This window comes from Manis javanica, chromosome 1 (assembly GCF_040802235.1).
Source record: "Manis javanica isolate MJ-LG chromosome 1, MJ_LKY, whole genome shotgun sequence".
NCBI classification, from domain to species: Eukaryota; Metazoa; Chordata; class Mammalia; order Pholidota; family Manidae; genus Manis; species Manis javanica.
The window spans coordinates 237476391-237502883 of NC_133156.1; the positions used below are offsets into that span (position 1 = coordinate 237476391).

Sequence of the window (26493 nt, forward strand, 5' to 3'; positions counted from 1 at the left end):
TTACTGAAGAAAAATGTGGAATACAGACAGTGACCTGCCTTTTGTTGAACCGGACACAGAGTTGTCCCCAGGTGGGACCCAGGCACAGGCCTGTGTCAGCTCAGTTACCTGCCTGGTATTTTAATTTCCTATGGTTCTCCAGCCTGAGCTAAGTGCTGCATGGATAGGAAGCAAGAAAAGGAAAGATAGATTCAGTCACAGAAAACCTAGAGACGCGAAGAACCGCAACAGAACCACCATTAAAACCAGGCAGACAGGAAGCAGCCTCACGCACCCTTGCAGGCACATTTCTGCTGGAAAGTAAAGACCACACTTTCTGTGTTAAGAAGGTAAACAGCTTACTCAGAAGGGAGGTTCTTGGTTCTCACTCTAGACACTTTTCTTTCACAAAGGAAAAGAAATTTAGATGGTGCCTTCTAAAATCACCCAAGATTGCAGGAAAAGCGGCGGCAGGGCAGAAGATACACACGCAAGCACAAACAGTCCATAAAGAGAAGACAGGCCAACTCAAAAAGTACAATTTTAATTCATAAACGTTGAGTAAAATTGTAGAATGCATCCAGAAGAGCTCGTGCCCGCAATTACAGTGTCATACAAGTTATCTGAGGTGGTGATTAGGAAAGCCCGAGGCAAGCTCTACAACCCTCTAGAAATGTAAACTAATGTTAAGTCATAATGGAAAGTAAAATAATTGACATTTTAAATAATATTGCCTAGGCGCTTCATATTTAGGAGAGAACGTGCCACTGTAAAGACCTCTGTGTCTTGGGAGGTGAATGCAATGGTGGTTTGCAATTCTCAATCATGAACATGCTACTGCCGGGTTGGCAGCTTTCCAGGATAGTTTTCTTCTACCTGATAATTCAACAATTCTGGTTGCTTTGACCTAGTAATTCCAGCCCTTCACCGTAAGGCTTCCTTGGCCACCATCACGGGAAAGACAGCCTGAAGTGTGCAGCCAGTCTTTTTGTATTTTGGCCTAGAATTAGCAGACATTGCATCAGCTGCAGCCCAGAGGCAAGAACTGGCCACGGAGACTGGGAAACACCGGAGACCAACATAGTGCCTGGGACACTCCACTCTCTGCCACAGTCCCAGATAAAATCTTTCAGATCTGTTCAGTGGATAATTTTCAAGAAGGCATCTAACTGCATAATACCTGTAGAAATAGCTTCATGCAAAAGTTACTTAAAATTTCGGTGAGAAGTTGTACTTAGTATAATAAAGTCTCAATTACCCAAAAAACTAAAATATTTAAAACATCAATACAATAAGTAAATAAGATTTTACTGGGTTCTGAAAGTTGGATAAGACCATTAGACTAATTAAATAAAACAGAGAACATTCTTCCAATGGAAAGATTCATAGAGTTTGATCCATTTCCATATATACTCACACACGTGCTCAGATGGGATGCCCTGCAGTGAGCTGCACCCATGTATCCGGGTTCCAGGCAGTGAAGCGTGGGAGAGACACTGTATATACCATTATATGATCTCCAGGTTTGGGCCTTAGAAACTTGAACTTTCTATCATTTATACCTTTCTTTGATCCTAGCTGATATACTAGAGAATTCTCCCAATATGACCTTGGAAATCATGGATTAGGGATGGTATAATCCCAAAATGGAAAAAACCAGACCCTGGCAACCCTGTTGCATCAAACAGGAACACCTGATGTTTAGTTTATCTGAGCAAAAAATAAACTTTTATCACATTTTGAGTCTTTTTATATATTAAGTTTGCTAGTTGTACAGCTATCTTACTCTCCCTGAAAGAAATTAAGTCAAAAGTTTAGAGTTGCACCTAAAGGGGTGAGATTGAGGATGGTGAGGGTAGAAATATTCTGCCTTCATAACACTTGGTACCTTTCAATTTAGTTTTTGAATTAAAATTTTAAATAAAAAAAATAATGTTAAAAAAGAAGATAAAGAAAATAAAATTCATGTTATATGCTTGACTTTCTGCACCCATCTCTTTCTGCTAAATACTTAACACTGAAATAAAACCAAAATAAGTCCATTTCTTTGACCAGCACATTTACCAATCATGTGACCAATAAAGTTATTGAAGCTCTGGGAGCCTCAGCTTCATCACTTTATCTTGAGAAAGGAAAGTCTTGATACCAGAATATTATTTGAAAGAAGAAGAGGTGGTGACACTGGATTTCACCAAGTTAGAGAGTAAGAAAATGAATACACCATCTTTAGGACTTTGAAAAATATCTAGGTTTGTGCAAAACACATAAGCAGAGACTCTAGTGATATTAAAAAAGAGAAAACTGTGAACCTGAAATGTTTGTAAATGGGCAAATAAAAAAGAAAAAGCAACCACCTGGCCATAAAATAATGGCCCTGTAAGTCCAGGGAGAGGAAAGCCCGGGGCAAAATACCTCTAAAACCAAAGGCAGTCAAAAGGAGAAGTAAAGTTTAAAACCCATTTATTTCTTACAAACTGCAGGGCCGGGCCGGGCCCTTTCTCTCTCCTGCTCTAGCAGAAGCCAACCAGCCCTCCCTTAACCTCTTAGGTTCACATTAGCTCTCAGTAGCCCCCGTAATTACCCACTGATATGGAGATGAATGGCTCTCCACCCCTGAGTCAAGCCTGTTGATATGCAGATGCATTAAAGCCATACTTCTCTCCACCCCTGAGGATGTACTAAAACCAGGCCAGATATTAGGGAAATATTAGTTTTGCCCACAGGCACACACATGTGCATGCACACACATGCTCAGACACACTCAAGCTCATTCATTCTCTTTGGTGAGATCATATCAGATGTGCAACTCCAGAGTTACTCTTACTGTAACAACCTCCTTCGTTCATCATCGCCTACCGAGAAACCATCTCACTTTTGACAGGTCACTAAGTCCCACTGATACATTTGAATCATTAAGAGCTGTGCTGATAGCCTGGTAAGAAGTGCCACACAACCTCTTCCCCAGTCATTTCAGCGCCTGTCTTCACCAAAGACAGCAAATAACCCCTTATCTGGAAGAGTTTTATTCCAGGGAGAAATCCCCCACGCCTTGTCTCACTAATATCTGGATTTCTGCAGCATGTTTCCTCAATCATGGACCTACCTGAATATTCTTCCCTTTGCTTTCAGAGTTTTCCCCCTGTTTCCCCTACCTGCTTTTTAGCATTAAGAAGGCCTCCACTTATTGCAGGCCAAGTATTGAAACAGAGGGCCAAGCACAAGTATTATTCTGGCTCCTCAAATGCTAGTGCTAGTGTGTGAATGGGTATCTCTCCCTATTTCCCAGCCTTCTCCCTGCCTGTCACAGTGTCTGGCACATGGCAGAATCTCAACAATCATTGTAATGAAAGAATACGTAAATAAAGGTTATTGGTGGAAAACATCACTAATTATGATACCCTTTCCGCTGCCATGAAGCAGAGCCGATTTCCTTTGGCACCAACACAGCTCTTTACGCACTCAGCTTCAAGGGTGCTTTAATACTGTTCACAGGAAGTGGACATTGACATTCTGGGGGATCTTTCTGGAGTTGAGGGCTGAGCAGACCATAGGGCTTTAGAAGCCGTCAGAATGCTGTAACCGAGTTCCCGGCTGGCTGAGTGGCCTCCTGGCACTGAAGCAACAACCAGAAAAACCTCTTACTCCTGCTGCCAGGTGAACCAGTGAACTGGTTTGACACTTGCTTCTTCGTGATCCGTGACGTTGGACTGGGGAGAAATCAAGGGAACAGTAATACCGCTTGTATTTACAGGGTGGGTGTTTTAATGTCTTCACTTTGAGTATGCTTGTGTCTGTCATCTGGAAAAGTCATCCTCTACCACAGCCTGAAATCATTGCACAAAGAGACTCAGAAATGAGTGTCTGCCTTTGTCAGTCTGTCCTGTCCTTGTCATTGTGCTTTTTTGCTACACAGGAGGACTTCACCTCCTAGAAAGGTAGGTCATTGTCACATCACTATCACCGTCGTCTCTTCCTTTACTGAGCAACTACTGTGTGCCACAACCTGAGCACACACCCCTATTGCTTGACTGCTGTGCCAGAATCTTTTGAGCTATGTGCTAAAAGTCTCCTATGTTTGGATGAGGAAACCAAGGTGCAAAGGGTTAAGCTAATTTCCCAGAGTTATATTTTTAGTAAGTGAAAAAAACTAGAATAAGCCCAGGTTTGTTGTAACTCTAGATCCTCTGACTTATACATTACTCAATGGATCAAATCATAGTTTCACTTTATCTAATTTTGCACTTCTATCAATTAATTGTGAGGACGGAGGAAAGGATCGAATTATAATAACAACTTCAGTCTGAAAATAAATATCCCTCAACCTCTATTTGTTAAAACAGCCAGGAGAGAAAATACACATGAAGATCACCTTCATGTCAGCAGAGGTGACGGCTGGGAGACGAAGGCAACACGCGCCCCTGAGAGCCCAGAGCGCCCTGCAAAGGCCCACCCACCCACGGGTCGGGACTGCCCGGAAGCCTGGGGCGGGACCGGAGAGGCAAGGCCCTGCTGTCTTTCTGTCTACAGATACTGCTTGATAATGTTGCAGCTTCCGTTTTTGATTTGCTTTTAGCCTGTGGGGGTTGAGTGAATGTGTGACTGGCTCCCTGAAAACCCTCAAATCTGGCAGTGTGTGTTGGAGCAATGGCCCTCAAGCCTGCAGCACTGCAGTCCCCATGGGGTGCTTCCTGGCTTCATTCGCTCCTTTACCTTTGGGTGGTCGCTCTTTGTTAGTATAAATGTGAGTCGTTACTTTAGTCATTGCTGGATGGCAGTGGGGAGTCACAGCGGGACCCCAAGACTCGCTCATCCTACTCCTGAAAGAGCCGTGCCTTGCCATGAGATGCTATTAGAATTTAGATAGGCCTTTAGGAGCTGGAGGAACAGCGAGGAGAAAGCCCTTCCTTTCCTTCCACCCTCTTACCAGCAAAGCTCAAGACACACCAAGAATTCTTTTCATTCTAACAACTGCTTTTCTAGGTTTGTTTGAAGACCTCGTTTTCCTAAGTGGCAGTGGTTTGGACCGAAACTGAAAACTGTGATTCAGATAATGCAGGTCTATTGAAAGTTTAATGTATGGATGTTCTGTAATGAAGCAATCATGAAATTGAAATCATGAAATGACTGGTACTCACTGCCTTTCCATTTTCCAAGTAATTATTTGACTGCTGTGGAGTTTAGCAGCCTACGTCTGCTAATTAAAAAAAAAAAATTATGACAATAAGAACGAGAAACATTTGTAAATTGCACGAAAGGTAGAATGTATTCAGATGACGCTGGAATAAACACTCTGCTTTTTATCAGAGTCTTTGAAATTGTTGGATATGTGAGTAAAATATTAAGAGAACATTGGAAAAGTTTTTAAGTTTGGAGACCCTCTATAATCTAAGAAATGCATTTTAATTATATTTGACGTTTGTTAGAGGTGGGTCATCACCAGATACTATGTTGGCAGGCCAAATTATAGCCCACCCCTTGTTTTTCTAAATAAAGTTTTATTGGGGTACAATCATTCCCATTTGTTTATGTCACATCTATGGGTGTTTTCATGCTTCAGAGAGAGAGTTGAGTCAAAGCAACAGAGACTGTACAGCTTGTAGAATAAATGCAATAGTTACTATCTGCCCTTTACAGAAGGTCAATGACCTTGCTTTAAATAAAATAGACGTTATAGCAACTAGTTAGGCATCTACAGACTTCTGAAACAGCTCTAAAAGCACAGCTGAACAGTCCAAACTTCCATTACTCTCAAATATATTTATATTCTGTTTGTAGCTGCTAAAAACGATGTTCATCATTTTCTTTACCTCTTAAGAAATGCACTGAAGAAAAACTAGCAGAGCAGAAGACGACCTGTATGTGAACAAAGTACATGATAGAATCTCCTGTGGACCTCAGGGTTTTTGAAGAGTAAACAGTATTCAGTTTGCTCAGGACCTGTCCCTTCCCAACTGGCAAAATGAGAGGCATGGCCCCAAGTCATTGGTCCCTGGCCAGCAAGATCAAAGGTGTCTGTGGGAGAGAGTACCAGGGAAAGGGGGCATCAGTGCCGAGGTTCCCAGCCACGGCTTCACTTGAGAAGTGCGCGGGAAATTAAGCAGCTGTCAAGGCCAAGTGCCCCTCCAGGGTCACTGAAGCAGAGGGTCTGGCTCTGTGGCCAGGGCAGCAGAACTGTTTGAAGTTCACCATGGATTCTACAGTGTAAATGGAATCGAGAGCTCCTGAGCTCCAGTAAGGAAGGAAGCTATTTGTAATGAGGAAGCCTCTTAACCTCTTTGGCCTTTTCCTTTCAATCTGTAAATCAAGGGTATTAAAATAAATTTCTCTGAGGTCATTCCCATCTGTGATTTTAAGTCCGGGTCAGTTGAATTAAATTAATTGCCCCAGAAGAGGAAGCATGGGAATCGCGTCACCCTCTGTGACCGAGAAGTGTGCAGAAGGGAAAGAGTGGGACAGGAGTGGGTTTATCACCCTGGGAAGTTAGGAAAGACTCGGTGATGTTCATATTGCCACCTTAGGCCTCAATACTCTAGACAGGAGAGAAACGGGATGCGTGTCAGACACATGCTCTTCTAAATGGCCCTTCCAAGCCCCCCCAGTTCCAGCTCGCTTCCATTAAATAGACGACGACAGAACACATGCTCTGAGCCTCACTCTGCAAGAGGAAGGGCAAAGCATTGCAAGTGAGAACATTTTCTTTGGTTGGACTCAAGTGACGATGGGTCCAATTCAGGCTCTACAACTTCTTAGCCGTGAGACATGTTATTTTGCAGACATTTACAACATGAGGGTAACAACCATTTCTCTATTCTAGGATCATTGGGAGGATTAAGTTAAATAATGTATAAGAAAGGCTTAGCACAGTTCTGGTCACAAGATAGGCTGAAAAAAATGGTACACATCATTATAATCATTATCAGTGTTATTACTACTATCATGAAGGCAATGCTTTGTCACTAGCCAGGTAAACCAAAGGGCCCAGCGATCAATGATTTTTACAATCTACTGCTACAAAAGACACCTAAATGAGCTGATTTTATTGATATTTTATGTGCTCTGTAACAGCATGATAGGCAGGCACCTTTTTATATAAAACATGTCAGGCATTCATCATAATAGCAGATGACTACATACACATCAGTGTGGACTTATCCCATCTTGTCCCCATTGCAGAATGCACAGCTTCCCACATGCATGTCACACTGTTATCACACAGATGTGTGTCCATAAACAATATGCAGTATTGTCTGGAATGTTTGAAAACTTCATATAAATGGTACTGTATTATATGTATGATGATGAAAACTGCTGTTTTGCTCAATGTTATGTTTTTGAGATTTATTCATATTAATGCATGCAACTCAATTTCATGCATTTCAAGTGCTATATTCTATGCTACTTCACGATTTTGCCACAACTTATTTTTCCTTTCTTGTGTTGATGGGTAGTTGGGTTGTTTCCATTATTCTGTACCCAAAAAAGAAAGGTTTCGTTGTCCCTTTATGTACATATTTCCTGGTGTACAAGTGTGAGCATCTTTGAGGGGTTGTTAAGGCATAGACTCTGCATATTTTTAACTTCTCAGGCCCCTTTCCTGGTTCTTTCTCATCTCCTAGATTTCTAAATGTCTGAATTTCCAGAGGCCAGTCCTCACACCTGTCCTCTACTCTATCCACCCTTAATTATTAGAAGATGCCACCTGGTATTAGTCCTTGAATATCATGCAAGATTCCTCTCTCAGTCTGGACTTCAGACCTGAACTCTAACTCGTACATCCACTTGCTCGGTGTCTGTCCCTTCTCCAATGCCTGAAAGGAATATCTTCTGGACACTGTAAGTGCTCCCGGTGGGTGGTGTCTGTCTTCTGGCACACATACCATATTTCTCACATACCACATCCATTGAAGTGGGAGAACATGACTACTTCCTGTCAAAAAATAGGAACTCTTGTTATGAGTCAGGTTTCCCCGGGAATCTAAGTCAGAGGCTTGGTGCAGGAGGTTCCTAGGGCCAGGCCTTCCAGGACTCGCTTACAAGGGAGTGAGGAGAACTGGGCAGGGGGAAAACGGACAGCTACAATTACAACAGGGCCTCGGCTGACCCAGGGAGGGCTTCTGGGGCTGTGGTGGCCCTTCAGAGTGGCTGTAAGTTGCTCCCCCATGCTGGCGGCCACTGGACGTGAGCCACCACTTGGGAGAGGACTTTCCACTGGGCTAGAGGGCTGCCTTTACACGAGGTGGTTCATGGGGAAAGATGTTGAGGAGACTCGTCAGCGCCTAATTCTCCAGAGAAGGGCTAATGACTACTTCAGACCTTATAGGGAATTCTGGAAAACACACTACTGCCTCCACCTCACACCCACAACCTGAGGCAGTGAGAGACTCGCCAGCCCTTCCCATCTTACCCTTTCCTTCAGCAGCGACTGTGATGACCATGAGGGGAAGTGGCAGAGCCATATCACCAAATCACTGCATAAATAATAGTTGTGGGGGAGAACTGTCCAGTCTCCAGTGGGCATGGCACCAATGAGACATGAACTTATGATTTAAACCACTGAGATTTCATTTTGTTTCCACAGTCTAAGTCTGGCCCAAACTAACTACTTCTCAAAACGAATAATATGTGCAAACCCGAGCTCCTGATCCCCCATCTCCCCTAAACCTACCCCTTTCTACAGTCTTCAGGATCTCAATAAATGGAAATTCCTTTCTTCCAATTTTTAAATTAAAAACTCCCGTACTACCCATATCAAGTCTACTACAAATCCTTCAATAGCTCATCCTTCAATAAAGTCATGAGTTAATCACATATCACCCCCCCCCCCCCAGCCTTACCTCTGGTCCAAGCTACAGGCACTGCTCTCCTAGATTATGGTAATAACCTCTGGGTTGATTCTTGCTTCCGCACTCAGCATCCTCTGCGTGTAGCAAAGAAGACAGGGCAATCCTGGGAGACAAAGAATACTCTACTCAAAAACCACCAGTAGCCCCATCGCACTCAGAGAGTACAAGCCAGATCTCTTAAGGAGCTGCAAGGCACATGTCATCTGTCCCCATGTTACTTTTCAACCCTATCGGGCATCCCCACCGGTCAGGCTGCTTCACTACCTTCTTTGCTGGTGTCAGCATACTGGTTATGCTTCTTGGTGAGAATGTCCATACTCCTCGTCCCCCCAGCCTAGAATGACCTCCCCCAGCTGTCCTCTCGTTTCTTTACTTCCTTCGGGGCTCTACTCAGATGCCGTCTTAATAATGGCACCTTCCCTAACCACCATATGTTTTTTTAAAAAATACGTAAATCAATGTATGCTTTCTTGTTCACAAGAGTATTTATCATGAGGCACATTATAAATGTATTTTTAAATAAAAGCTTAGCTCCAGGAGGGTGGGACATTCAGGTATCTGTTATGCCATCGCTGTATCTGTTATGCCTAGAATAGCCCCTCTCACACTGAATATATTTTGTTGAATAAGTTAACTGAATATATGAAGTCTCTCATCAGTACTATGCTTTATAGGTTACATGGGATTTGCTGTGAAAATGTATTTTTATTACATTTAAAAGCAATTTTCTCTCTCATATTTCCTAATAACTTTCATTTCTTTCCTGTTTTCTTTTCATAATACAATGGCTGAGACCTTTAGTACAACTCTTTCATATCATGAAAGACTTGGTATTGTGAAAGAAAATTGAATTTTATCAAGTAATTTTTTTGCATCTATGAAAATGATTATTTGGTTTTCTAATAATTAATGGGACTTCTGATGTTTAACCATCCTTGGGTCCCTATAAATAACCTGCCTGACCTTTGAAATCGGTGTCACAATGCAGAGCTCAAGAGACATGGACCACAGATTCTGATTGAATTAGGCCTTTTTGAGACAGTCTCCATTGCAGACAGATGTTTTTTGAGACAGATGTTTCATATCACAGACTGATCCACAGACAGGTGGAGTGTTTCTTGAAACTTTATCAGGCAAGGTCAATACCTTCAGGAGCACAACAGTTACTGTGAATGAGTAAAACAGGTTGGAGGTGGAGGCTGGTACACAAGAGAGCTCACCTTAAGATGTAGTGGTCAGGGATTTAATGGGTATCAACAGATTGTTGCCATGTGAGAAATAAAGGCCCAATGCTGCTAGATTATCTGATATTAGGATATTTTAGAGATTTGAAACCTGGACTTTAAAAAGGTAAACTAAAATTTAAATACTTTTAATTAATGTAAATGCATAAAATGAGATATCATATGGTCCAAGCATAACATGTCTCTAGGCCGAGGTAGGACTCTGAGGTTGAGACCTCCTATGTACTAGAATGAGTTTGTGTCCACCTCTGTTTTTAATAGACATTTTAGCTCTTTTAATCTCAATTCTTCATTTGTAAACTGTGGGTAACAATAATTGTCTCACTGAGTTGCGGTGAGTAAATAAGGTTCAGAAGCATGAAAGCAGCCCGAGAAAGCATCATGACCAGACAGGAAGGGAAAGAAGACAGTGTCGTGCCCGTTCGCAGACTGGGAGGGACCGTGAAATCAACCAGTACAAGCAGCAAGAAATAAGGACCAGGAGCTTTAATACATTTTCCCTACCTACAGTCCGGTACAACCTTAATATTAAATGCCATAAAAAAATGGAGATGTTAAAACTCTCCTTGCTGGATGGCTGGCTGGGTTACATCAGATATTTGACCCGGAAGCTTGGACCATGCTTGTTCTTGTGGTGTGGGTGCTCAATATGTTTCTGGTTGCTCCCTTTCTGTCCCTTTTGTCCCTTTATGTCTGCAAGGCTAGGCACTGCAGGACCCACAAAGATAAATAATACCAGAGTCCAGTCCTCAGATTCCAGACAAGGAGGGAGGTCAACCATTCGAAGGACAATCGCGCTAGAAAGTGTGGTGGAGGGGACGTGGCCCTGCCAGTGCCTGGCCATCCTTGGCCAGTCTCTGTGCCATAGCTCTGTGTGTAAAAGGACAATTTATACCAACCTTGATGTTGATGGGACTAAATGAGCTGAATGCATGAGAAAGGTGTTAGCACTTGACAGTGAAGACTCAGTGAGTGTGCATCATTGCTATTTTTAATAAAGAGAAGCAAAATCCCACGGTGAGAGACCAAAGCCAGCCCAGGGCCAGACTATGTAAGCCACGACGGGAGGGAGGATGGATAGGATTCAGAGGCAGGAGCAGTCCTGGTGTATAACTCAGGAAGTTCTCCAAAAACAGGTGCACGAAAGCCCTGGGGCCACGGGGTGGGGGGTGGGGGAGATGCACAGGGGATGCGTGGGTAGAAGCTGGGTTACTCAAGAAGTCACGCAGCTGTGTATGGAATCAAGACGCCCACCGAATCTGTCCAGGTTCCTTTTTCACCCTCACAAAAACCAGTCTTTCCCGGGTGCACACAGCATTCTGGCGTTAAGCATTATGTAAGCGGCCCTGTTCCTTAGATGGGCTCAGGGCAGCTGTGGGTTGGGACCCCCGAGATGGCTCTGGGTGAGCTGGGGGCAGAGTGCACACCTGCGGTGACGTCAGCGGGGGCTCACCTGCCGCCGGAAGGTCCCCTGCAGGCGGGGAGGGGCGCACCTGGCGGCCGCACAAGCGCACCAGTGAGCGGCCTGATTAAAATGCAGAGCCCTGGGGGGCGAGGCGCGCAGCTGGACAGCAGCTTCTCCGAGTCACTTGAAAAAGCCTCTCTCACAGCTGGAGAGAAAAGAGCGCCGGCGCCACTGGGCAGCATTGTGAAACGCAAAGCGTCCTTCTTCGGGGCGGAAGCAGAAGTTCACCCAGCTGTCAAGCATTTGAAATGTAAAAGCCCCAGGCCTGCTGCAGGGGGGAGAAGACAGAGGCCACGTCAGAGGAAATGCAAGCTGCTGGGGTGAGGAAGCCGTGGGCTGAGGAGTGCGCTCTGAGCAATCAATAAGGCTTTCAGAGAGCCGCGGAGGAAAACAGTTCCGGAGGGCGCCCCGGGGGCGGGCGCCTGTCCCTCCCGGCCCGGCGCGCAGGCCTGGCGGCCCGGGGATGCGCGGGGCCGCTGGAGACCGTGCCGCGCCCTCCCTCCCCGCGGCGCCTGCACATCCGCACCGTCCCCTCGCCCCCTCCTGCACCTCCACCCCCGGGCCTGGCCTCGGGCAGCCGCCCCGCCCTCCCCTCTAATGGGGTGCGTTTCCTACTCCCCATCTTCCCCTGTTCTCTGGACAGCCCCCAAGACAAGCTCAGCGTCCTTTCTATGTCACGTGTTAATGATTCCCACCCCAGGTCCCACACAGAATCAGGTAATACTCCTCTTTCTTCCTGCAAACCTCTGCTAAGGATCTTATCACTGAACAACTACGTATTAATGGCCTGACACTTGTCAGGCCTAGTCCCACCTGCTAGACATAAGTGTGAGCATAAACCACCTTTGTCCCAGGGAGCTTCCAGTCCCGAAGTGTGGACAGGCAGGTGAGTGACATGCAATTATATGGCAAATTCTCCAGGTCCTCTAATCCCTACAAGCATAGGAGTCAGGGCGCTAGGACCAGTTTAGGCTGCTGCAGAAAATGGAAATGAAACTCCCTCCCAGGCCTCCTCACCCTGTGCCCTTCCCGGCGCCTGTAAAGCCACAGGCTTGCCTGCAGTCACCTACCCCCTGAATGCACGCCCACACGTAACAGCCGAGCATGCCTGTGTCCCGTGTGCCCTTGGGCCTGCTCAGTGGGCTCGTTCTTCCATTTGTTTCTAGATGAAATTTAGGGAGTGATTACATTTTTTTAGTCACTTCTGAGTTAAAAAAAAAATCAGGTTTGTTGGTAACACAAAAGCAATACAGTAGTCAAATCATGGCTATGTCCAGCCCCAGGTAGTAGCCATCCCCGGAAGTGAGTTGAGCTAAGGTGTCATCCCCAGCTCGACCCACCGTCACAGTGGGCTTCTCAGTCCCTCTCTACCAGGGCCCCACCTGCACCCTCACTCTGCCAACCCCCTAGCACGGCCCTCCAGCAGCAGGGTCCGCGAAGGGGAGAAGGGGGCTTCTCACTCTCTCCGGCACCGCAGGCTGTAAGGCTGACCTTTTCCCCCCGAGGTGCTTTTGTGGGGTCTCCAGTCTCTCCTTAGCCTGGAGGCTCCAGACCCTCAGTTCTCTGGACCTGGGAAACGTAGCTCCATTTTTATCCAGCAGGGTCCTGACAGGAAAGCAGAAACTCATGGTCATCGTGATAGAGGGGATTGGATCTAGGGCATGGCTCAGACACACAGCAGACAGCCGAGGCCAGCAGTGGGTGTGGAGGACGTAGCGCCCCAGGTCTGGCCGACGCAGGAGGGAGGTCAGGGCAGGAGGCCTGGCAGGCGTGGAGGAACGCCCTCCCAGAGCTGAGCAGGTCCTGCAGGAGCGTGCTGCTGGCTGGGCTCGGGGCTCAGGGGCTGGGAGGGAGGTCTCAGACCTCTGAAGACCTCTAGGGAATGGACTCACACTTCTGGAGAGGGAGTGCTGCTGAGAGAGGGAGAATGATGAGGCTGGTTCTAGAAGCACGGACAAACCAAAAACTGAAATAAAGCACTGAAATAAAATAACTGAAATAAAGCTCAACAGACCCTGCAGGGGAGAACAGCGTGACATGAGCAGTGTGCAGGAGAAAGGATGACCTCCTGCCCCCAACCCAGGCCCGAGCCTGCCTCCCGTGGGACAACGGGTGAGGGCCCGTGGCAGAGGGGCGAGAACAAGCTCAGAGGCGCGGGTGAGGGGCTGAGGCCACCTTATCTCCTTCCGCGGAACCTACGCACAGGTGGCTCCTGAAGAGAGCGGGTGTTCTTGCCTCTACGGAGCCCCTGACAGCAGTGCCCCGACACACATCTGCTCCCCTGGTCACAGCCCAGGCCTGGTCCTGGAGGAATGACCACACCTCTTTTTACCAAACAGACCCACCTCCTCTCCTCTCAGCCTTCCCGGTGGCCGCCTGCACCCTGCCCCGATCTCCCTTGCGCTCTTTCAGGAGGGAGCCAGACGCTAGGTCACTGTGTCCGCCACAACTGAAACCACACATCCAGGCTTCTGAGTGATTTCCGTAGCGCACCCTGTGTCTCACAGGAGCTGGGAGGGAACGCCTCTCCTTCCTCGTGGGTATCAGGACCCACGCTGGAAAATCCCACTCCAGCTCCTCCCAAACCCTGCAGACCATCAGGTGGGTGACGGCTGATGAGTCACGCAGTTGGTTTCCCCCTGTTCTGTTGTGATCCAGCTTCAAGATCTCGCACCTCTTTCTGGAATATGACATCTGTTGATCTGTTAGAGCCTCCACTGAAACTTCCACTTTAACATTCTGTTAAATTTCGATTAACAAACCCAGAATTAGAGGAAATTTTTATATGCTATATAAAAAAATTGTCATTTATACATTCCCTCCCCTACCATTTATGAAGCACTGTGAGAATAGCAAAGAGGAGGTGACATCATCCTTTCCCCTGACGTATGCATGAGCGGAAGGGAAGGTAGGAATACAAAGACATAATTAGGAGTCAGGATGCCAGCAGGAAGGGGGCCTTTGGTGAGGAACGTGCAGATGAAGGACCGATGGAGCCGGGCGGCGAGCAACAGGATAGCCCGCTGGAGGGAGAGCTACAGCCTTTACTGGCAGGGGCAGCAGTGCCTACAAAGGCTTGGGGGCATCAGATAGAATGCCTCCAAGACAACTAGGAAGCAGGGCCGTGACGAGGCCACCCTAGGTCCCCTGAGCTTGGAGCCTGGCTCTGCATCCTTCATCCATGGACAGGCCTTCTAAGTGTAGACGGAGGGTGTTGTTCCTTTGTTTTGTTTTGCCTGTGGAGATGAGGACAGAACAACTTGAACCTGAGAAACCAGTTAGGAGATTGATGTTACAACAATGCATGTTTTTTAAAATCTTTATTTTCTAAGCAAGGGGAGAATCTCAGGATCTCGTTAGGATTTTAGCGACTCAGGTCAGGTCTCCGTGACTCACTGGATCTAATAACTGACAGGCAGTAAAGGCAAAATGCATCCAGATATTTTACACCATGAAACTGGTTTTATTTGACTAGGGGTTGGGGAACGATGAGGAGACAGTAGAGATGCCTGTGGCTGCTGCTGGTGACCAGCGTCAGTGTGGTGAGGAGTCTGGAAAGACGGCCCAGGAATCAGTGCCTTACAGAGATCAGTTTAAATTGCTCCCAACTTCTTGGCACAAAACCATGAACAAAAAATGGATATTAGACTGTAACCATTGAAAATGCTGATACATCAAATATGCACGTGTTTATGCCCGGGGTTTATTTATAATAAGTCTCCAGAGATGATAAATAAACCTTATAATACTTTGCCCAAATGAACATTTAAGAGACCATTGAGAAAGACTGAACCTTTCTGAAGACATCTACCACCCCCCTTTTTTTCCCCGCCAAAGAACGAACACCTTATTTACAGCCACAGAAAAATGCATTCAAAATCCAAATTTTGTTGCAATACAGTGACATCTAGTGTTCAATTCGGCTAACACCAAGAGACAGTTCCCCAGGGAAACATTGAAGCGCATTGCAAGGTAAAATTCTGACCTGGATTTTAAAGGAAAAGTTTTGGAGGGAGAGTGAACTGTCACCATCTCCGCTCACTGCTTGCAGGCCAGGCGGCAAAGCTCCTCACATGCACAGACGCACAAGCCCAGGGGCGCCTGGGGCGGGGAACCAGAACTCGAGCCGTGCGTACTCTTCATCTGGTGGTCTTCCCGGCGTATCTGATTTCGATTAGGAGTTTCAGTTGATTATAATATAATGATTAGAACTTGGATTATCAGTTTTCTTTAATGATAGTCATTAAAAAATTTTCACATAAACATAATTATGTTAAAATACATTTTTGTCCTGAAACAGCAAGAGTGGTTTGCAGATATATTCTGAGCTGCTAGTTTCAGGGCAGAGGCACAAAACATGCCCGCTGCGCTACGAGGATTTTCACATGTAGAACAGCACCCCAAGTGCACGTAGCTTGATGGTGTGAGCGCTTCACCAGGAGTTAAGATGCCCTGTGCTCCTGTCCCAGCGTTGTCATTAATTGGCAATGTGACCTCGAGCCAGACACCTGAGTCCCCCCGGAGTCGAGTCGCATCTGTCCGTAAGGTATACACCTGAGTGATGTTCTTCACGTGTTTGAGACTCAGTGAGGTGCTTGTTTATTTTGTCAATCTTCACACCTCCGCTTTGAGAGGTGCTATTTCTCTTGTTTTGTAAATAAGGAAGGCAAAGCTCAGAGTCAAGGGAATGTTCAGGTAGTCATCTTGTACGTGACAGGCCTGGGGGGTAAGCCAGTGCTGCCTGGTCCGCGCTGGGTCTGTTCTTCTCATCCAGCACGGCTGGCTGCTCCATGGAGCATCAGCTACACGCTGCAGCAAAACGCTGCTGGCTGGTCCTCGAAGCTTCTTCATACGAAGTGCAAGTCAGAAATGTTTGTAGATCCAGCTCTTTCACCTACTTATCTATGCATCTACTGTCTATCATTTATCTATCTATCTATAACTATCTGTGTATCTACCCATCTATCTGTCATCTATCATCTTGAGCTTTTCTCAAGGAGCAGTTGGCTTCACATTGCAATTCCTTTGAGGAAAAAGACATCAGTATTAGTGATGCCAACGCTGAAATATGTGGGTGGGCAGTCCCCAAAGCAGAGATGCTAAACCTAAGGACTGGAACAGGGGAATTCTGCTCATGCAACTGGGTAACATTTTGTAGCATATCCATCTTAACAGCACCCTTGGAGGTTCACAGCTAAATGGCGGTAAGGTTCAAACTGAATGAAAGGAAATAAAATGAACTAATTCCTAGTGTGTGTCCGACCTTGTCATCCTGGTCTTTCCCACATCAATTCCTGCTTCACCTCACAGCAGCCTGGCAGGTTAGCAAGTGGCCTTTCCCAGCATCCAGAGGGAAGGCTGCTCCCTGCCCTCCTTGTCTGTGCTAGAGCTCTGTGCAAGGTTCAAACAAAAACAAAGGTGATCGTCCTTCTCCCACCACTTCCCATTATAGAGATTTCTTTAACATACTTTGTAATATCCAGCGCTTGTCACTGTGCGGGCCAGCCCTCCTCACACGGTGCTGCTGTGGGTACACATGGGGGCAGCCTTCCAGCCGACATTTGGGGTGCTGTCTCACAGCTGAAACTCTGCACACTCCCTCAACAATCCAACTTTCTCTTCTACAAATTTTGCCCTCTTTATACACATAAAAGTTCATGTATTTTTTTCATTATGCATTGCAGTATTTTAAAAATACCCTTGAAGACAAATGCCCATCAAAGAATATTATTCAATAATGCAAAGTCCATCCATACAACACTGTTCAGTTGTTAAAAAAGTATGGTATGCTTGGGTGGACTAGCATAGAGAGAGCTCTAAGACATAATACTGAGTGAAAAACTGCAAGTGGTGAGCCTGGCTCTGTCCTGTCCTGCAGGTAAGTGTGCATGTATGTTTGCTGAGCACTTATAGAGTGCTCACTATCTCCCAGGCACTGGTCTAAGAGCTTTACAAGTGTTAATTCTTGTAATTCCCCACCAGCCCCAGCAGGCAGGCACTGCTCTTTATCCTCCAGGTAAGGATTTATAGGTGACTGAGACCTGGGAATGTTGGATAAATTCCCAAAGTCTCATGTCCCTCTCTCTCTTCTCCCCCACTTCTTCACTCTGTCTTTTCGGCCCCCTCTCTCCCTCCCTTTATTTCTCTACCCCTTCCACCCCCACCCCTTGCCCCGCACATGCATGTGCAATGCAGTCTACAAGGGTAGAAACTTGTAGTGAATTCCCTGGTTAACTCAGGACAATGAGGAGCGTTAGGATCGAGGGAGGGGCTGTTCACTCCTCTGAACACTTGGGCACTGCCTGTTTTTTAACGAGTGTGTTTTCCCATATTTCATGGATAATAATCAAAGCTACCTTTTAAAATGAGTGAGAGAGATGGGGTCTCCCCTGAAGAGTCCCAGGCCCTTCAGCAGGTCAGGAGAAACATTTGGAGGTGGACAGGGCATATGTCTGTCTCCCTAAATCTGGACTGGAAACCGGGTCAATGTCTGAATCCTTCAAAACAGCAGACCGACTTTGCCATCTGCTTACCAGGCAGACAGAATATTTAAGTCTTTCTTCCAATAGTTGATCAGACTGTGAGCCTCTTTCCAGCATCTCCCTTCAGCTGTCTTCTCTCTTGTCTGTACCCAAAGCTAGGCTTGGGCCAGGAGATTTTACAGAAGGTGATTCCAGTTACTAGTTTCCCAACCTGGCTGATTAGAGGATTCACTTGGAAAGTTTTCCCAAAAAAAAAAAAAAAATGCACGTGCTCATGTTCAATCTTTCATTTAAATTAAGCAGAGCTAAGATAGGGTCGTGGAATCTACTTTTGGAAAGCCCCCCAGGTCAAGCTGATGGTCAGCCACATGTAGGAACTCGGTGATAGTGTGGGTCACCCATGAGTGGTAAGGTTGTAGTACACAGAACAGGCTTTCAAACATATGAGAGTCTGGTTCATGGTCCATGAGGGGAACCAGCCAGAAGGAAAATAATTGTGACGTGGGGGTACAAAGGGCAACTACTAGACCCACAAAGGAATGGCCTGGCAAGAGAGAGCAGGGTGTCAGGGGCCCAGCAGATCGAACCTGGGAGTGCAGGAACTTCAGGACATTAAAGCATAAGCCTCGTTTCACAGAAAGGATGATCATAACTGATGGAGCAAAGGTCATTTTCAAGTCACCGCAGACCCAGAGCTTACCTCCAGGGACCTGGGGCTCAGGCTGTCACTCACACTGACTGTAGAACCCTCGGGTGGGTATGGAACTCTGGCTACCTGAGATCTCTTCGCTTGGAACTTAGGAAGATGGGCGAGGAACTAGGGAAGAATATCTTTCTTTTCTTTGCTCTCATAACACGGCCATGTCTTTGCCTGTGGTTCTTCTGGAGGGGGACCCTGACATCTCCCCATACTTTTACCCCCAAACAAGAGTCCAAAATTAGCTGAAGCAAAACTTTGTCTGGAAGAGACCCAGATTTACCCTCTGGGGTTCTTCTTACCATCAGTTATTGTCTTTCCTCCCCTCTCAATGGCTGATCCATAGCCAGGCCACCAAGTAGAAGGCTGCATGGTTGGCTCAGAAATGACCAACTCCCATTAGACCATCTCGGTGCCACTTAGGGCATCTGATTTGTCTCTGTCTCTACCATGTTTTGCTTGTATCCTCAATCAAGACTTAGAAAGAAGAGGCAGGTGCTAAAGAAATTAATCATTCGACGCAAAAACAAAAAGGGATCACTAAGCACAGGCTCCAGCCCCAAAGGGGGCCTTCGGGCTTCAGCCCCTGTGGGCAAATTCCCAGGGCTCTGGGTTCTGCTCTCCCGCGTCTCATCTCCCTGCCTGCAGGAGGCCACGGACAATAGGGAGGGAGACACAGAAAGGGCACTAGGGGTGCCTGGGCAGTAACAGGAACAAGCCACTCTGAGCCTGTCACATTCTGCCCCCAGCCTCTGTGGCCCATCTGGATATCTGTTAAAACCCTGCTACAAAGTCAATTCTCCTTAGCAAGATAGCTGGAACCTTCTAAATCTTATTGGTCCGCAGGAAATGGCCCTCTTTGTGAACACTGATTGCAGAGACGGGGTCTCATTTACAGACCACTAACAAGATTAAAGTGCTAATTTAAAAAGTGCTTAGTCTACATGTTTAAGCAGCACCAGTCTTGTGAGTTTATAATCTCTGTTTCTGCGTTGCTTGCTAACAGGAGCCATTTCGCTCTCTCGCATTGAAATGGATCAGATAAATCACATTAGTAGGTTTACAAGAGCAAGCAATGACAGGCTCCTCAGACGGACCCAAGAGCTAAGTAACCTGCTAGGGTGTGATGTTTTTTCATCATGCATTCTATCTTCAAACTCAATACCTATTTAAGGCCATTGATAACACTCCACGAATGCGCCTAGCCCTTATCCGCAGACATAACGTGCGGTTTCATGAATGCTATGGAATTTAAACATTTTTGATACAGTCTATTAAAAAGAGGGATTGTAACTAATTCAAATTCAGCAACATCTAATAAAAAAATAAAAAGTCATTGAAATCTCAGGCTGCATTTGCAAAGAAAACCGGGTGGAAATCACACAAGGACGTTCTCTGTTCTGTCACTAAATTATCTCTCCTGGGCAGGCAGTGCTGATAAGGGAACTCATTTTACATACACCTCGGGTATGGAACAGGAGAAGATCTCCTGATCTCCCAAAATAGAAGGGAAGTTCAAATTTCTAAGGAATAAAAGCTCCTGTATACTTTATGGTGTGGCCATTTGAAATTCTCCTTTAACTTGAGGCAAAGGCCACCCTTGCGGTCCTGGGTGCAGGTTACCCTGTTTGTATATAGCCTCTCATTGTCAAGGTAAACTCACACTCCACTGGGCACCATCACTTCATCATGACACAGACACAGCGCAATTGTGGCAAGAAATCAAAACGAGCCACAGACGATTGTATGCGGTACAGTGTTTTGTTGCGTGGCGTTTCAGAATATTTTTGCTTCTATTTTTTGATTCAAGAGTCTTAACTTATTCCTTATTCACCTCCATAGGTTGTGGTAAAATTTAATAATGAGCCAATGAAAAAGCTGCTACTATTTATACCTAGTTTCCATACTCTGTGACCTAATCAGACCTGAAAAGAAGTAGAGAGAAATGAACAAAAAATAACTAGAGAAAATTATCAGCGAGTTTTGATAAATAGGAAAATAAAAATGGATAAAGGGAACAGATTGAAGAGGGGAAATACCACTGTGTGTAGGTCATAGAAACTTGGAAATCTAATGAATAGAGGTCCAAAACCATTCCTAGACAAACAGAAAGTTGAATAAAGGCAGAGGGCCAGGCAGAAAGGCCCCATAAAATGAAGCAAAATGTCTACCAACCACGAGGATGGGGTAACAAATTCTGTTCTTGATTTCCCCTAGCTCTGGAGCCTGCAAAGATCTCACTTTTGGAATTTTACCCGTTTTATAAAACTGTGGTCATAATATCCACCTAATGAGCTTGCTGAATGAGACATGAACAGCGTCTTATTCAGGGTCTCAAACATTATGATAAAATCTGCAGCAAGTAAGGCCAGTAGTGGAAGTGATGGCGTCAACAGGCTGTGACCACAGCCACCATAACTTTGAGTAACGTTATTTTTAAGTGAGTTGACTGCTGCCTTAATTACATTACACATGTAATTATGTAATATCATGATTACAAAATTATTAAAAGAAAAATGATACCAGCAATTATAACACCCATTAAATAAGAAAAAAAACATAGGAAGTAAAATCTTGCCTTTGAATAATTTCTAAAGGCCCATTACAGGATCTAATTTAAAAATCATGGAAAGGGTTTTGGAGACAAACCTCAAACTTCTTACATTCAGCTGATTCTTTCACTTGTTCATTCAAGTGAATTAGGGAGAGTCACCCTGTGTGGAAAGGGAAATGCAGATACTTAAAATAAAAGGCTGCAGGCTCTAACCAAACGATGCAAGGTAACAGGGGGAAGCCTATAGCTTCCTTTGTTTAAAAAAAAAAATGTCTTTTTCACCAAATGTTGAAGGTTGAGTATATCCTCAACAGAAAATGAGAGGAGAACAGGCATTCAGACGAGGGAAACGGCTCTGGCTGCGACCCGGGGTGAGGAGCGCACCCTTCACTCATGGTTGGGGAAGGCTGCCGGTTTGCTTTGGCTGTGGCGTGAATAGAGTGGAGGGGCAGGAGGATGCGAAGTAGGGAGAGACTGAGCATAAAGCCATGCCTGTGCATGCTGGGCAGGAGGGGAAACTCACCCCCAGGACCATGGACAGTCCCAGCCCGGGTGCGAGGGAGGGGCTCAAGGTGCTGAATGCAGAATGGACCAGTTCTGGTCCCTGTTCTCATGGGGCACAGCTTAGAGGTCCTCACCTCACCCTAACCCAGGTAAGAAGTCAAGCAAATGGAAGTGATAAATCAGCAATTCTTAGGTCGGCAGCGAAAGGGAGATCACAGGGTAAACTGCTGCCCCCAAGTCAGGGAGACAGACGGGTGAATGCACAGAATCACAGCCCGCTGGAGCAGAAACTCATGAGAAGAAGCCTCCGTGGGAAACCGTGTCAGAGGAGGAGAGAGGCTCTTTGAAGACAAGTCCGAGAGACAGAGACCCCTGGGGAGCCCAGTGATACAGGGGTCTCTGCACTCTGTGAGTTTCACCCCCAGGAGCTTGGCCTGGCCCTCCCAGGGAACACTGGAGAAAAATCCCCTCGGGACTTTGGCTGGAGGAAAGGAAAGGTACTTATTTTAAGATATGATATGCCAGAGAATTCTGTTCTCCTTCACAAGGTCTGAGGAGAAACCATTTAACCAGAGCCTACCCTTCTGGGGTTTACCACCACCTAGCCCACCTGGGGGAGGGGAAATACCCATGCCAGCCCCTTCTAAATAATAGAAAAAACTGAGAGGCTAATGTGAAGTTCATAGTCCAAAGGCACAGCTTAAGACTGAGACCTGTCATGGGACTGTAGAAAACTTGCTTTCCCCCCACAACCACATTGCAAAAGCCCTATTCATAGCAATTATTTGTGTTCATACACCATGTCTGGCTCTCAGGAAAATGTTCCAAGGCATACTAAAAGGCAAAAACAGTTTGAAGAGACAGAGCAAGCATCAGAAACACACTCAGATGTGGCAGGGACGTTGGAGTTACCAGACTGGGAATTTAAAACAACTGTGATTATATGCTAAGGGCACTAATGTGGATAAAGAAGACAGCATGTAAGCAAAGGGATGGGAATTGTAAGAGTCAAAAAGAGATGCCAGAAATCAAAATGCCATAACAAATAGGAAAAATGTCTTTGTTGAGCTTATTCGTCTACTGGACATGGCACAGGAAACACTCTCTAAGCTTGAGGATATCTCAATAGAAACTTAGGCAACTATAAAACAAAGAGAAAAAAGACTGAAAAAGGCATGTCCAAAAATTGCGGGACTTGTACGAAAGCAGTAAGATGCTATAATGGGTCTATCAGGAGAAGAAAGAGAGAAAGGAACAGAAGAAATACTTGAAACAATAATAACTGAGAATTTCCACCAAATTAATGTCAGACACCAAACCGCAGGTCCAGGAGGACCAGAGAACGCTAAGGAGGACAGCACCAAAAACCACACCAAACCAAGCAAACACCCCCAGAACAAAACAAAACTACACTCGGGCACATCATTTTCGAACTACTACATCAAACCAAACTTACATGGCTTGTTCACCAAAATAAACCACATCTAGGTCTCTGATGCATTCTGAGTTAATTTTGTGAAGACCTAAACATAAGACAAGGACATAGTAAGCTCCTAGAAGATAACAAAGGAGAAAATCTGGGTGCTCTGGGAATGGCCATGACTTTTTAGATGAAACACCAAAAATGTGATCCGTGAAAGAAAGAGTTGATAAGAGAGACTTCATTAAACCTTAAAAGGTCTGCTCTGTGAAAGACACTGTCAAGAAAATGAAAATACATGGATGCAAGATAACAGAGATGCTAAAACCCAACCGTGAAGCTGAGAGAGGGAATGGAGAGTAAAGCTAGAGAAGGGAGGTGTGTCTGAACTAGAACCTGCAGGATGGAGGCATGGACGGTGAGAGGTGGAATGTGGAGACAAGGATGCTTGCCGGGACTCTTGTCTGGAAGCCTAAGAAGCTGTGACCGGCATTGACTTGAAGGGCAATGGGAAGGAATGGGACTGGGTCAGCTGGGGAAGGCCACACTGCCTCAAGGCTCCCCCGAAGCTCTCTCCGTTGTGCTGGCCAACATGCTGGCATTTTCAAGTACACTAACTTACATAACTCTCAAAAGAACTTGGCACAGGAAGCATGCTCATATTCATTTTTTAGAGAAAAAAATGGTCAGTGGGTTAATTAACTTTCCAAAATCCACCCTGTGCTTTTCCACCACACTCCAGCTACCAGCCAACAGGCTGGATGTTGCTATTTGAAAAAACTCATGTTTTGACTTAGGTTTGATATATGTTCATTTATTGATTTATGTTTTATTGGGAGAGAACTTGTCTTTCTCTGTTGTTCCAAATCTGGGAAAACTGATTCTGCCTGTAGAGGGACTGGGGGACCAGTTAACATCTCAGCATCCAAGCCTGGTTCATTCTTGGCTTCTGTGGACAGGAGCGAGGGAGAGACCACTGGGTCTGCCTGCATGAACGGTGCACCCAGGGGCCCATGAGGTCCCCACTGAGACCTCCAGGAGTGCATCGAGTCCAGTCATCAGTCCAGTGACCTTTCTGCATGAGTGTGACATATGTTAAAAGCAAAATGGGTGAAAATCTGGGAAAAGAATGAGAAAGAAGGGGGAAGAGAAAAGAGCAGGGATCTAGGGGTGAAAGCCACCGAGCTGCTGGAAGCATAAACTGCACAGGTTCCAGAATTCGCTGAGACTCTGCAGTGCCCCCTGCAGCCTAGGAGGACAGGTGTGATGTGAGATCCACACGGAGAACTTTGGGTGTATAAAGGAAGTAATGGAATAATAATAATAATGATAATGATAATAATGCATATGAGGATCATTGCCTCTATTCAACAACCCTGCACCCAGAATTCTTCCTCTGCCTTTTCTGGCCCCCTTTTCTTCAGTCCTCCCTCATAAATAAAGTAGAGTATTTCAGAAAGGCTTCCAGGACTCCCAACACTTAAAAGCCCTCGCTGCTCAGACAGTAAAGAACTGATAGGCGAGGTGTTGCACTGTTGATGGCCAAATACCAATTCTGTAAGAGGAGAACATTCCCCATTTAGGACAGCAATGATTCCGACAAGTGAACCTCACTTTGAAAAGGAAGGACTTGATGCTGATCTGCTCCCCGTGAGCAGCAGTCTCGGCTGGTGAGATGTTCTCAGCTGTGTTTTCAGACAGTAATACAAGAGAGCAGAGTCCTTTCCCCAAAGTAGAAATGTGGTGAAACGGGAAACAAAAGCAATGTGGAACCTCCATTTCTAGAATTACAAACAGATTGATCCCTAAACACTAATGCTGAGCAGGAGTTGTGAGCACATGGTTAAAGTATAGAACCGGTGACCTCAGGTATCTGCTTGGCGGTAACGGAACGTCCGAGCCCTCCTTGGGGTTACCACTTGACACATACCACGTGGATTGAGCCTGGTGTGCTCCCCGCTGCTTTTTTAGACTAAGCTAATTTCACATCGTGTTGCAGCACGGAAAATACCAGCCCATCTCCCAGCTCTGTTCTCCTCAAGCATCTTATTACTGTAGCTGCCTGCCTTCCACAGTGAGAGAGACTAGAGGGGATGTCCTCTGGACACGCTTCACAGATCTCTTAAGCACGCACTTCCCACCACTAGACGCACCACTTTGGAGAGGCCGTGAGCTCCTCTCTGGGAATCCATGTCTTCACTGTGTAGAATGAAGGGGTTAACAACGACCCAAAAGTTCTGCCACCTGGGGAGTGTCAGCCACACCTATGCTTCTGTTAGCAGGAGACACCCTCTTGCCTGAGGCATCAGCTGGAGAGGGCGGCCTCTGACGTGGGGGCACAGATGCAAAGGCATTTGGCCTCCTGGCCCTCCTGCAGTGTGGACATCCCCAGGTTCGCTGGCACTGGTTAGTCTAGCGCTGTGTCCTTGAGCCGGTTGGGCCTGCGGCTCCCTGAGCCTTCGCTTCCCATCTGTCCGGTGCCGTAGCGCGGCGTGTAGTGTGCAAGGAGTGAGATAATGGGTGTGGATCAGAAGTGAGATAGGGGCAGGAGTTGGCCCCTGGCACAAGCTCAGAGACGGAAAGTTCTTCCATTCAGAGTCCCAGGAGATAGAAAGAAAGAAAATACAACAAAGAAGTAGGAAAAAAAAGGGAAGATGGATTGCCATTCCTTAAATAAAATCAGCGAGCGAGGTGTGAGAAAAATAGAGAAATGCAGAGAGTAGAGAGAGGAATAGCTACAGGCACTTGGAATAGTGCTGAAAGATTCTCATAAGTTAAAGCTTCTTTTAAAATATTGGAGTTCCTCCATATGGGAAGCTTGGGGAAAGAAGAGAAAAAAAAATTAAATTAAAGCATTTGAAAGTATATTATGGTTTTATCTCTTTGGCTCTGTGATTTCAGAAATAATATAATCCTATGGAAAGGATGCTGCCAGGAGATTGTGTATAGTGGCACCCTGGCAGAACGGGGCTGAATGATGTCAAAAAAGCTTATATAACAGTTTTGTTTTATTCATTTACATAAATCACATTTACCGTAGGTGTTTTATTCAAAATAAAGTTTGGGAAAAATAAATTGAACAGATGAACCTAGGCAAACCTGGTGATTTTTTCATGAGTAGTGTTTGATGATAAAGGCATAAAAGCATAATGTGGTATCATTTCACCAAGGCACAATATGGAGCACCCATATGGAGCAGAAGTTGATAATGCTGCAAAGCTAAAATAAACAGAACAGATGTACTTGTAAAATTGAGTCTGCACCCACCCCTGAGTACCTGCCTTGCACTGGAGAAGTTTCTACAA

At 45.8% G+C, this 26493-nt stretch overlaps 1 protein-coding gene across 3 annotated transcripts in view; it reads right to left on the minus strand.

Annotated features, from left to right (window-relative positions):
• Window positions 1-26493, minus strand: part of RNF144A (ring finger protein 144A) — a 397563-nt gene that overhangs the window by 24445 nt on the left and 346625 nt on the right. For all 3 annotated transcript variants that reach the window (XR_012122922.1, XR_012122926.1, XM_073217066.1), the window contains exon 8: window positions 8814-8925. Coding sequence is in view for 1 of the 3 variants with exons in the window: in XM_073217066.1 (XP_073073167.1) it covers window positions 8843-8925 (83 nt within the window). In the remaining 2 variants the exon portion in view is untranslated. The remainder of the gene's footprint in view (window positions 1-8813; window positions 8926-26493) is intronic.